General features: G+C 47.2%; 1 protein-coding gene across 1 annotated transcript in view; it reads right to left on the reverse strand.

Moving 5' to 3' along the window:
• VWF (von Willebrand factor) overlaps positions 1–14,005 on the reverse strand; it is a 175,230-nt gene that overhangs the window by 38,608 nt on the left and 122,617 nt on the right. Inside the window, exons 32-38 of the mRNA XM_085873069.1 lie at positions 10,965–11,114; positions 10,741–10,863; positions 10,103–10,286; positions 9,386–9,429; positions 8,860–8,979; positions 5,648–5,746; positions 4,656–4,784 (exon numbers count right to left, since the gene is read on the reverse strand). Coding sequence (XP_085729195.1) covers positions 4,656–4,784; positions 5,648–5,746; positions 8,860–8,979; positions 9,386–9,429; positions 10,103–10,286; positions 10,741–10,863; positions 10,965–11,114 — 849 coding nt within the window. The remainder of the gene's footprint in view (positions 1–4,655; positions 4,785–5,647; positions 5,747–8,859; positions 8,980–9,385; positions 9,430–10,102; positions 10,287–10,740; positions 10,864–10,964; positions 11,115–14,005) is intronic.

Raw genomic sequence — 14,005 nt, forward strand, 5'->3', positions numbered from 1 at the left:
GGTGACGCTGAACAGCGATCATGCATTTGGTCCATGTGCCGCTTCCACACCTCCCCACCATCAGTCCGCACCATGCAATTCGCTGGCCCCAGTACCACAGAGACCACAGCCAGCACCCATTTGGACCCGTGGAAATAATCGCGCACCATTACCCGCTGTCCCACATCAAAACCGCGCAGCAGCGTCGGGCGTGACACCGCCCCACTCACCGACCCTCCAGGTCGCAGCAAATCCAGTCTGGACCGCAATGCCCGTCCATAGAGACGAATGGCAGGAGAATCGCCCGTGACAGGATGAATAGCGTTCCTGTATTGGAGCAAAAAGACATCGACCACCGTCTGCACAGGTGCAACCCCCCCCCCCTCCCCTGCGCAAAGCCCGTTTCAACATTTTAACAAACGACTCCGCCTGCCCATTCGTTGCAGGATGATACGGTGCGGACCTTAGATGTCGAATACCATTTTGATGCATAAACTCATCAAATACACCTGCGATGAACTGTGGACCGTTATCAGAGACCAGAACCTTGGGTAATCCTTTATTAGCAAAGATCGTCTGCCGTTTTTCTACTGTAATGTTCGCTGATGTATGCTGCATTACTACAACCTCCGACCATTTAGAGAATGCATCGATCACAATAAAAAACATTTTGCCATTAACCGGCCCCGCAAAATTCACATGAACCCTCTGCCAGGCCCGGGCTGGGGTAGGCCATAGTTCCGAAGCTCGACGCGAGTTATCAGCATCTGTTTGACACGTGGTGCAACGTTTAACCAACTGCTCAATGTCTTTGTCCAACCCCGGCCACCACAACAGGCTACGAGCAAGACTCTTGGTTTTCACGACGCCAAGGTGACTGACATGCAGTTCTTCCAAACACCGCTGCCTGAACTTCGGTGGAATCACCGCCCTCCACCCTCATTCTCCACATAATGAACCGTTGGACCAACGACAGCTCCGATGTGCGCGACGCGAAAGGCTGAAATGCCGGCGTTGAAGGTAGATCGCTCCAATTCCCCGTAGAAATCGCCTGGACGACACGGGCGAGCACTGGATCATGAGCCGATTCCACCGCGACCTGTTTGGCCGTGATCGGCCCGCTTTGGACCTGGCCCAGTGCGAACACATCAACCCGGTCAGCTGACTCAGACACAGCTGGACCCTCCGCGCAAGGCAAGCGCGAGAGCCCGTCGCAGTTGGCATGCTTTTCGGTGCTCCGGAACTGAATATCGTAATTGTACGCAGCAAGAAACAGACACCACCGCTGTATCCGCGCGGCCGCTACTACTAGTACCCCGCGTTCGGGTCTCAGGATGAATTGAAGTGGTTTGTGATCCATCTGCAAAGTGAAATGCCGCCCCAGCAGGTATTGATGAAACCTCCGCACACCCCAGACGAGGCTGAGAGCCTCGCGCTCGATCTGGGCATATTCCCACTCTGCTGCGGACAGGGTCCGGGATGCAAAACAAACAGGCCGCTCGGAACCATCGTCCATCCTGTGGGAGAGCACTGCTCCGATGCCATATGCAGAGCTGCCGCATGCCAATAAGAGCGGACGCGCAGTGTGCACGAGTAGTGCACGAGCACGCGTAGTGCACGAGGACCGTATCCTCTGTGAGCAGCCTCTTGACGTGGTCGAACGCCGCCTGGTGTGCAGGCCCCCAGGCCCAGCGCTCGTCCTTCCTGAGCAACCGCGTTAACGGCGCAAGCTGTGAGCTGAGCCTGCGCACGAACCTCTGGTAATACTGGGCCATACCAATGAACGAGAGCAGCTGCGTCTTGTCGCGAGGCGGTGGCATGTGCTGAATCGCCTCCACCTTCTGAGGGCCTTTCAACAGCCCCTCCGGCGTGATGATGTACCCGAGGTATTCCAAGTGCTGCTTCAAGACAGCGCACTTGTCTCTGTTCAAGCGCAGGCCGCACGCTTCGAGCTTCTTCAGCACTTGGGCAATGTTCGCAAGATGCTCATCCGCCGTTTTCCCCGCAATGAGCACATCGTCCAGGTAGGTTTGAGCGGGCAGGCCAATGCAAACCTGATCCATGGCTTTCTGCCACAAGGCCGGGGCCGAAGCAATTCCAAAACAGAGTCGGGTATATCGATAGAGCCCTTGACACGTGTTGATTGTCAAAAGGTCGCTACTCCCGGGATCCATCGGCAGGTGAAAATATGCATCACGCAGATCAAGCTTCGTGAAGTATTGACTCCCCGCCAATCGTGCATATATTTCATCGATTGACGGCAGTGGATATTGCTCCACGCTGAGCCCCGGGTTAACCGTGGACTTGAAGTCCCCGCACAATCGGACGTCTCCATTCCGTTTCAGCACCGTGACGACTGGGGTGGCCCAATCTGAGTATGACACCCGTTGGATCACTCCACAGGCCTCCAGCCTATCCAGTTCACCCTTGACCTAGTCCCGCAGGGCATACGGCACCGGTCGTGGTTTAAAAAAACGAGGAACCAGCCCCTCCTTCAGGAAGAGCTTTGCCTCCACGCCCTTGAGTTTCCCAAGGTCATCGCAAAACAAACCTTGATGTCTTTGCAGAATCTTCTCCAACCGATCCTCCCATCGGCTTGGCACGAGTTGCACAAGGTGAACGGCGGCCCAGTCTAGCCTGATGCAGGTCAGCCAGTCTCGGCCGAGGAGAGACGGACCCCTCCCCTGCACGACGTACAATGGAAGCGCGGCGACCTGGCCTTGGTACCGCAAAGACACGTCTGCCATCCCGATTGGCGTTATCTTCTCGCGGGTGTATGTGAACAGCGTGAGGTCGGACCTGATAAGTTTCAGGTCATTGAGTCTACGTGCGGTCTGTTCGCCGATGATTGACACTGCCGCTCCTTATCAACCTGAAACGTGATCGGCGTGTTGTTCACTTCGACTTCCACCGTCATCGGGCGCGCCGCCGCAGGGCCAATTGAAAACGGGCTCATCAACGGCTGCCAGTTTCGCCCCGGGTCGCCGAGGTCGCCTCGCACATCGCCGTCCATGACCTTAACGGTGGCCAACACCCCTCGGCACGCACGCTTCAGATGACCCACCTTGTGACAACGTAAACACACGGTGTCTTTAAACGGGCACACACGGCGCAGGTGTCGACCTCCACATCCCAAACACGTCCGCGGGGTCACCTCGCCGCTCGTGCGGCCGCGCGGCGACGTCAGGCCCCGACCCGCACCGAAGGTCGTGCGTGCATCCCGGGGCGCTCGCGACACCACGTGGGCCCCCGGGCCATCCGGCAAGCTGCGGCCGGTGATGGCCTGAACATCTCCGAGAGTCTGCTCAACAGCTGTAGCAGTGTCGACCGCCGAGGTGAACGTAATGGCTCCACCCTTCAGCCGTAGAACCGCCGAAACCATTTTCGCATCTTGCAAACCAGAAATAAAGCCGAGCTGGACGCTCCTCTGCCGTGAACTTGCAGGCCACGGAATAATTCTTCATCCGCGCCACGAAATCAGCGACATGCTCCTCCGTACCTTTCGCGAGGCGATCGAACTGGTATCGAGCGAGCTGTAACGACTTCTCCGGCGCCATGTGTGCTTTCATCTTCTGCACAATGTCCCGAAACGACAGCGCGTCCCCACTGGGTTTGTCCGGCGCCACCAAATCACTTAGCAGTCGATAATGCCCCGCCGACAGCGAGGTGAGCAAGATCGACTTCTGTTTGCTCTCGTCGACCACATCATTCGCGTGGAAATAGCACCCCAACTGTTCTGAAAACAATTCGAAGTCGTCGCCCACGAAAATGGGCACCCGTCCGTGCGCCGTGACTCGTCGATCAACCATCCTCGTCAGCCAACTGTAATATCCGAGGCGCAGCTGAACATGGAGAGCGAGAGCGTAGCAGTAACTCCGCTTTATTGCACGTCCGAATGTACATCACTGCCACCCCTAGCGGGCGAGTCATGATATACGAAAACCCAATCACGTGATACAGCACAAGTATAACACAAAGAATTGGTGCATTTTAGAAAGAGCTGATTGTTGTAATACAGTGCACTCTGCCACCGGGACCAGTGCTACACGATACACATTTGCATTGATAATTTGGTCAAGAACCCCTTTAGACATCCGCAGACCCTGATTTTGTGAATGCTGTGAACAAACTACTTTGGTACATCATGGGTTGTAATGTATCAAGCAGAGAAAGCAGTTTGAATGCACCATTAATCTTTTTTTGTGCTCCACATACCGAAACCTCAGAACCATTCATGAGACCAGCCTCCTCGTGCCGCTATGTTCCTGCCTCACGATGACAGCGCTTCCGGTTGATCTCACCCATTAATACATGACACGGGTGATGAAGGTTGTGGTGAGGTTTCATTGAAATTGTGTGTGTAGTTGCGGAGAAGAAAACAAATACCTATTTTGGGGGGTCAAACCTGGATCCACTTTGACCCCCAATAGTCCCCACTCCTGAACCCCCACAACTGAATTTTTTAATGCCTGAAACCTTCCCAGCCACACCTGAAACTCAACCACAAAATTTCAACCCATTCTGTCTGGTGGTTTTAGAGCACGAGCACATGCGCACGCGCGCGCGCACACACACACACACACACACACACACACACAATTATAATTTTATTGTCATAAAACTTTGCTACAAAGGGACAAATTTGATTATTTCATTCCAACAAAGGAATAGCTCACCCCAGAGTTGAGACAAGAGTTTCGATCTAATGGTGGGCAAATGGTTGTCCTGCGCTGCCAGGAGATGCCACCTTGTGTTCTCTTTTGACAGCTGTATGTGTCACAGCTATCCTTGAGTGTGTGATCAGGCTGAAAGACAATGTGAAGACATCACAAGGTGCCAGATCATAGGAATACAGGGAAGTATAACCTGATGATTTGCCAATTACTCATGCATTTGCACCACTGTGTTTGAATCAACACTGCAGTGCAAGAGACTATTCTCGCCATGGTTATATTTTTGACTGAAAGCACCTTGCATTTCACCTTGGACAAAATAAGTCCACAAATGTTTGTCTACAAGGCTCGCATCCACCAGACTCCATGTTTGCCTGCTATTTCTGGACACGATCTTTTGTCTTCGTTGATAATTTGTCCAGGTCATTTTTGGTATATTCATGCATACAACACGTGACATCTGGGTGAAGTGTCATCATGGTTTAGTCATGACTGAGCTCAATGCCTAAGCTTTCTTACTTCATCATGTCTGTTGATTCGACTAGTGTTGAGGACAAGACAAGTCCCAGCTTTTCTCTGGCGTTGGTGCTGCCAAAGCAAAGAATGCATTGGGTGGATTGCCATCTCCTTCCCAACAATCTTTAGTGCAGGAATTTGGCCATGGGGCTGATGCACAACGGTCTACGTATTACGAAAGGCACTACGGCAACTCGAATGTCACGAGACACTGGCTTAATATCCCCTCTGATGGATGGCTTGTTCATAGATGCAACTTCCTACTGGTGGGGTAACTAAGAGTTTATGTTCAAGTCCAGAATTCAACCGAGATTTGACATCACCTATGGGAAGGAGAATGTTACCTCTGAGCTAATCCTGCTAACACTCAATCAGTGAACCTTTGATGATAAAACTTCACATGATCATCGAATAAATATGCCACATTTGGAAAGAACAGCAAGAAAATAGGATGATTTGAATCGCATGTCTCCACAAACCTTGAGAATGACTTTAGTGCCATTTTTGAGGACAACTTGACATACTGTTGGCATGCATGTTCCGCAACAAGCCCCTTCCGGTTTCACTTCCTCGAAACTCTGCACTCACCAGGTGGAAACAGCCCACAAAGCAAAAGGCATGGTCTGAGCGTAAATTTATTCAAAAGAGTAAATATATGTACATTGCGTGTAACATGCACTATTATATCCAGCTTGACAAGCTCTCGAGATTCTGGAATCATATTCCTGATTGTGCAGTCTGGTCGGTGTCTGCAAGATGTTCAGTGTCCACGATCATGAAAAGACTTTCAGAATGAGTTTCACACTGAGGTGCTGAGGAACAAAAAAAAAACAACCTACTCTGCCTTCAAGACTGAGAATTCGACCTAGTATGCTTGTCTGATGGCAGCAGTCATATTGCCACTTGGGAACAGTTTTTAAATGTCTTTGACAATACTAATTTAAAGATTTTCAAGATCCATTAAGCTTGTCAATGAGGAAAACTTTGGAATTTGAAGCTTGTTTCATGCTCAGCACTTGTCAAGCCCAACTAGGCAGGACAGGTGGAGCTGAAAGCAATAGACCATTCAAACACCAAGAAGCATGAAACTGGCTATGCAAGTTTAAACAATGTATTTTATGGACTGAAAGCCAATAAGAGTGTGTTCACCATCGTGGGAAGTGCAGTGCAGTTGACGTTTTGAATGTTAATACTGTCAGAGCAAAAGGGCAAGTAAACAGGTTCAGCATGTTTGAGAATACGATGAAAGGAACAGGCCATTGAAGAATCATTGAAGAAGAAACCTTTTGATACCTCCATCTAATGGACAACACACAAAGTAGTCCCATTCACTTTCACAGCATTCTTTGGGTCAATATATGTATTACTGTATACGTACAGTGGGGGAAGGGCTGAGAGAATGTTGGAAATTGAGAAGAGAAAGAAAGAGGATCTGGGAAGAGAGAGAGAGAGAGAGAGAGAGAGAGAGAGAGAGAGAGAGAGAGAGAGAGAGAGAGAGAGAGAGAGAGAGAGAGAGAGAGAGAGAGAGAGAGAGAGAGAGAGAGAGAGAGAGAGAGAGAGAGAGAGAGAGAGAGAGAGAGAGAGAGAGAGAGAGAGAGAGAGAGAGAGAGAGAGAGAGAGAGAGAGAGAGAGAGAGAGAGAGAGAGAGAGAGAGAGAGAGAGAGAGAGAGAGAGAGAGAGAGAGAGAGAGAGAGAGAGAGAGAGAGAGAGAGAGAGAGAGACAGCTAGAGAGAGAGAGACAGAGAGAGACAGAGAGAGAGAGACAGAGAGAGAGAGAGAGAGAGAGAGAGAGAGACAGAGAGAGACAGAGAGAGACAGAGAGAGAGAGAGAGACAGAGAGAGACAGAGAGAGAGAGACAGAGAGAGAGAGAGAGAGAGAGAGAGAGAGAGAGAGAGAGAGAGAGAGAGAGAGAGAGAGAGAGAGAGAGAGAGAGAGAGAGAGAGGAAAAAAAAAAAAAAAAAAAAAGGTTGGGAAGACAAGGAGAAATGAGTAAGGATGATGAATGTGAGTAAATTTTCTTCCACGCGGTGGTCAAGTACATGCAGTGCTATCAGACCCCGACATTCGTGGCTCCACTATTTGGGGACCCCGCATATTCGTGGTTCGTAAAATGTGACCCGATAAGATATTCGCGGCCCTCTGTTCTGCATAGTCGCAGATTTTCGCAGGTGCATTTGCGGTTATAATTATTTTTTTTGCGGGCATAGTCGCGATCTTTTTTTGCCTTTTCACAGTTTTTTACAGGCGTATGTGTTTTTTTTATGGGCAAATTCGTGGTTTTTCACCGGATTTTTGATTTTCCCACATGAATCACGAACCGCCGATAACCTATCCCCGTTTTTCCCATTGAACCAATGCCCTGACATTCGTGGCATTTTTCAGGAACGTATCCCCCGCTAATGTTGGTATTTCAATTTTCATAAAATAATAATTTTAATAATCGTTAAAAAAAAATAACCCAAAAGTTTAGTGCTATTGAAGTAGTGCTGAAGCAATCCCAAACACCACCCTTATACACCACCCCACTGTTCCTTTATTTTATTTGAAGTACTGCAAAACTGGAGGTTCTTGGAAATATCATGATGGGCAATTTGTGTTCTTGTGTTCAAGTGTATAATTCAATTTAAATAAAATAAAGATTGTAAAGATCGTATAAATATATTAAATCCGGAAGTTTATCACTGTTGATGCAGTGGCTATTACACCACCTTATCTAACAAGTTACATCAGTTCTTCGTGCTTGTTGTTTGTGTCCTTTATGACATCTTTAAAACCAGTAAGTTTCCTGTTTGAAATGATTTTCAATTTTGTGTGACTGGCAGGCATGCAGAGAGTAAAAAAAAAAAACGATCTCATTATTCTGTGCATGTGTGATCGGGACTAATTCAAAGCCAAATTACGTTAAAATGAAAGACTTGTCTTCCTATTCATGTTCCAATTTAAATCAGTTGTTCCTTGATCATAAACTGATAAGACGAAAGACAAATGGACGGACATGAACCAATTGCTTCACCCCGCTTTTGCTTCACATTCATGGAGTAATAACAATGGTAGTTATGGGTTAATTAGTTACTGTATACTGTCGGGTTTTTGGGGGTATTTTTAACAAAGCATGCCATATGTGGTTTGGATTCCTGATTTTCATCCATTGGGGTTGGGTTTAATTCCTAGAAATGCTAATTTTTACTCGTCTTGATGGCATAATGGTTAGAGTGTCCACTCTGAGTCTGGGAGATTGGTGCTTCGAACTTGACCCTGGCCAAATCATACCAAAGACTTTAAAAATGGTACATGCTGCTTCCTTGCTTGACATTCAGCATTTAAAAAGCACAGATCATGGACAACCATGGGATAGCAAACATAGCGCAGCCTTGATGGCCTAATGGTTTCCTTGTCCGTTAAAGTACTTTCTAAAGTAACTCAATATTATTGATCTAAAACTTGTTATAGTGGAGCTTCTACATAAATCACTTGCAGTGATGAAGAATTTAATAAACATCAGTACATTTTAATGCGAATTACAAGAACATTATTAGACACTGGGCAAATATCTATGTAGTTTATGGGATTGGAACTTAGGTTAGGACCATCATGAGTCATATGATCGGATGGGAACACTCAACAGGCAAACCTGCCATAAGAATAATTTGAGAGGAGGGTGAGATGCATTCGACCTTATGGTTAACTCACTTTAGAACACTTGGCACACTTGGTTTCATGACAAACAAAAGTGAACGGCTGTGCATCTCCCCTTTGGCTCCTCTGGCAGTGGCATCGCTTGCACTCGTTCACTAAAAGGGTTTCACCAACCTGCAGGCAGATGGATGGATGAGGTTCAATGCCAACAACCCATTCCTTAATACACCACACCACATATGGACCACAGGATCGTTCCGTTGCTTCCAATGAATCATACAGTTGTCATCGTATCATGAAACATTATTCATAAGGGTTGCCAGCTGTCCCAGCTGCAATCATGTGGATGTGTACATAGTGTAATGGTTTCTTTTAAACAAGAGTAGGCCTTTGTTCAGGTACTATAGCCAAATAAATCTTGTCTTTTTTTTATTTTTTTTACAAGCCTGAAGCCTCTTTCACGATTTATCTCATCGCAACACAAATACTATTGTATGTTCCCCAAACGTGATGTGATTATTTAGGCCAGATGTCACATTTCCTTCACACCACAACAATCAAGCCAAGCTTCATTCCTCACCCTGAGCAGAGTGCTGTCATTGAAAGCACAGAAATCTCCCGGTACTGAAACACAAGCACAATACCAGACATTAACCTAATTCATTAATGTTATCACATATTCATATTGCTAAGGAAACTTACTTTTTATAAATTATGGGACTGCTAATTATATATATGTTTAACTCATTTCCACCCACACCGTTGCATGCACACTTGTGCTGTCATTGCTACCCCAAACCATTTGTGGATTTACCACTTGCTAACAATATTATTGAGACAGTCATGATAAGAGCTCATAATTATAATAATTTGGAGTTGTTATAAGTTCAAACTGGAGTACAATGGGACATCCCCACGAGAAGCTGTTATTGGTAAATCATATCAGGTGTGATGGGGTCACTGGTGGCACTTAATATTGCTGACCAATAATTCATGCTGGAGGATGTCCCAATGCATTGCAGTTCTCCCTACTGAGTGGTGCATTGAACAAGTGTGTTAAAGGTGTTCGAGTCCTTACATAACCTTTAAGACCATGATTTTGTGCTTATGAAGACAAGTGCTCATGCAGTCAGCATATGCTTTAGAATCTTCAAAATATACAATAAATTGGGAACAGACAAATGTACTAAGGGACAGGTTACAAAAATAAGATGAAGAAAAATAGACAAATGCCATTAAATAAAACTTATCCGTTATTACCAACTTCGCATTGTGTATATCGCTTGCTTCTGCTCACCACAGCGGCACAGCGGACAGCAACGATGTGTCTGACTGCAGTCGAGACGAGTGCCGAGAGGGCAGTCTGACGGGCTGGTAGTTTGGCACGAAACATTTATCTCGTGTGTAAACGCTTCACCATGGAACTCCAGGCACTCGCGCTCTTGGCAAGGGTCTGTTGGAGATGGCCAGCGGTCTCCAACCTGTCAATAAGTGGGGTTGGGAAACTATCAAAAGAAAAGCATCCCAAGAAGCAATGTTTACGAGTTGTCATCTTTGCTAAAACCGCCATATTGCACTGCCGCCATCTTGCTGAGCCGTATTTTAAACCGCTCTCAACAGGGGCTCAGCATATCCTCTCATCTAATTAGGGAAACTCGTCGCTATTGTTTATACACAGTGACCTACTTTATCATATAATCTTGCCCTTCAATGCATTAAATCAAATCCTAAACACCTTTAATCTCACTGGGTCAAATTAAACTTGTTTTTCTCTCAAGCTTCAGGTTCCTGGAATTGCTTTACAGTAAAAGTGACCTCAGTAAGCAGCGTAAATCTACATTCGTCATATTTCAACAACAGTGACATTCTGAAAAGGACGATCGATGGTTAAATTGAATAGGGAAATGGCACCATGGAGAAGGTGTCCATGCTGACCTTATAGAGAGCTCCACCAGCATCCATATCACCACGATATTCAGTACTTGCTGAACCATCGATGCAAACTTTGCGCTTGCATACTCCACAGCACTCACCATCTTCTTTCACATAAACGGAGCCCTGGAATGGTTCAGAATCGGTTGGTTGGGTGAATAAAACATGCAATTGCAATTCTACTGTATTGCGAATGGTGCCAACAAAAGCCGATTGTGACTCCTGACCAGGAGACACGAAGAGTCACAGAAAATAGGGAGGCAGGTCACGTGACCCAATTCCTTTGTCGTTTCAGCTCGTCTCTCGCACCGGCACTCGCTGCAGTTCTTCTTCCATCGCTCACCCACTGCACGTTCCACAGAGCCCTCCACACACACCTGCCGAGCATCGTATTCAAATGTTGTAAAATCTAAGATTTGTGGTAATAATACTGCTCGTGTATATTTCATTGAACAAAACAAGACACTGGTGGAGTAAATAACTTCTTGGTTTTCTTTGAAAATTTCTTTTTCTCAAAGGCACCGCGTCGGCCAGTGTTGATCTGCATTGGTGAACAGGTCGAATAATGGATGAAATCAAAAGTACATTGACCCTTCGTCAGAGCAAAAGAGGTTGCTCACCTGAAATTTCAGATTCCCCTTGCTTCCGACGGTGATTATTATCATACCCCAATCAAAGTCCTGTTGATTTAATCCCTTGTTCGTACCATAGGTGAAACCTACTACCCGGTCGTGGATTCAAAGAATGAGTTAGCAAGATTCTCGACTGGACCTGTGTGGTGAAGCAGTGTTGTTCATTCAGTGCAGTCTGTTCAACTCAATAAAAGAGTCGAGGTTGTTCCACAGCTTTCCACATTGAAAGTAAGGAAAACATTCAATGTCCCACAATGATTCCCTTCATTTTTTTATTTTCTTTTCGAACACATGACCGAGGCTCATGGAAGGGATAAAGGAGAATGGAAGGGAACAAAATGGAAAGGAGAAAACACCAACAGCAGAGTAGGAGTGAGAGTGAGATCAAGGGGAAGGGAAAGAAGTACATATGGGGTTGAACAAGCTACACACAAGCTGAATGAAACACAGGAAGCAAAAGGAAGGGGAAAGTGGGGATGAAACAGAAAAGTATCAAACTAACCGACAACTTTTAAATGAAAATAGTTGAGGGAGATGGGGGGAGGGGGGAGTTGGAATCAAAATAACCTGAAAAAGGGAATGCTTGGGAATGGGGTCATTTGGGGTCGAGAAGATCATGATTATTGATGGGAGATGATCTGAGGCAGTGGTGAACAGCTGTCTTGAAGCATTGGAGGGAAGAATGGGATTGAACAGACTGGGAAAGTTGGTTCCACTATCGAGAAAAAAGAGGAACAAATTAGCGGAGTTGTGCAGTGAGCCTGGATTTTGGGAGTTTAACGAGAAGATGGTTACTGGCAGACTGAGTGCATCATACTGGCTGCCCCAGAGCCTCAGGAAGAGGCATCCAGGCCACATGCCAGTTGGTCACCTTTTCAGGCCCTTACTAGCCCTCAGTGGTGTCACCACCAAAGCTGAGCCCACAACACCTCCTCCTAGTGGTCCTCATGGTGCATCATGCCAGGTCCCCAGGAGTAACCATTTCGGTCCACCAGAAGTCTCAACCCCCTCCAGGGGCCGGCAACCACACCGACCTGAGACACTCACTCAGACGGCACCCCATGGACAAGGGATGCCACACTCCACCAAACTGCCAATGTAGCCCGGGTCGTACCACACCGCCCGTGGTCAGAACCCATGTCCAAATTCTGCTAGTTCAACTCCCCAGCTGCCTGGCTTAACCCAATCTCCCAGGGAGACAATTTCCCACAAAGCTGACCCCATTAACCTCCCCTGGTCCAAATCCTGCAGCCTGGGGACCAACACACCAAAGCTGCTTTAAAACAAATTTATAAACCCAGGCTCCACGTGTCCAAATGCGGCTACATATGATTACCATTATCGGGCCTTTCTGTCCCTCCTTGCAGCCACTGATGACCTTGAGCCTTCCGCTCTCCCAACCTTTCTCCATTGCCAAGAGCCGCCAGCTGCTCATGACTCACAGCTCCTACCTCGGTACACAAGCACTCACCAATAACCAATTGTGGCTCCAACTGACATCAGCCCACATTGGCCTATCTCTTTCTTGGTGCCCAACCGTTTAGCTTTATTCCTTTTACCCTCTACCCCACGGTCGCTAGTACACACCCCATGCGCAACAGGTCAACGATTCTGGGTTCCGAGTCGACCTCCTCAAACACTCTGGGAGCTGCCAGATGCTCATGGCACACAACTCGTACATCAAACAAACAAGTGCTTTTAACAACCAATTTGGGCTCCAACTGACATGGACTCACATGATTGGCCTGTCTCTTTCTAAGTGCCCTCCAATTGAGCTTTTTATTTTTTACCTGCTGCCCCACGGCTGCTAACAAACACCCAGTGTGCAGAATGTCGACGACTCCAGGCCCCGTCGACCCCCACAGGGTCCAACTGCGCACTCATGAGCTCCGTTCTGCAAACCACGGAGGTCGCTTCACAAACCCCAGGGCCTAACCTATTCCCCCCCTAAAACTTCAATCTGGCTCATCATGTGGATGGTTTCTTTCTGTAGCAGAGTGACATCCACACCGGCACAATCCTCTTCCAGGCCATTATTACTTTTCACAAATGTCCCCCATGTAATATTCCTCTGTTCCAACCCCCCCCCCACTCCCAACCAACCTACCATTCCGCTTTTAACTAACTGTGCCCTTCCTTAACAGTGCTGTTAAAATTTTTATTGTTTTCATTCACACCCCCCACGTTTGTTCACTACTTTTATTCATTTCCACCCACATTTGTTCACTACTTTTAGGAATTTTTCCCTGAAATTGTGCACCCATTTTACTAATTTATGTTATATTTCTCTTAATTTGTTCCATTAATCTTTCCAACATGGCCTGGGTGGACACTGCACCAGACTCCTGAACCCCACTTTCACCTACAGGAGAAAGGCTTTGAGTGACATCAGGAGCAAGGGACATTCCTGTGCGATGTTCCTCCCCACTAGGCCCCACTGCCGGCTCGCCTCCAAGAACGTGTTGCTCACCATCTACCATTACATGGTAGTACATCTGCCATTTTGTCCACATTTCCCATGCACACTCAAATTGAAAATAACCCTTTTAACACTAAAATTTAATTTTAATTTTTCCCTGGGGGAAACTAAATGGGTTTGTATATCTCACAACCTGACACCGGATGTTGCACCTGGG

This window comes from Eptatretus burgeri, chromosome 3 (assembly GCF_056783735.1).
Source record: "Eptatretus burgeri isolate ZD-2024b chromosome 3, Ebu_testis_v1, whole genome shotgun sequence".
Lineage (NCBI taxonomy): Eukaryota > Metazoa > Chordata > Myxini > Myxiniformes > Myxinidae > Eptatretus > Eptatretus burgeri.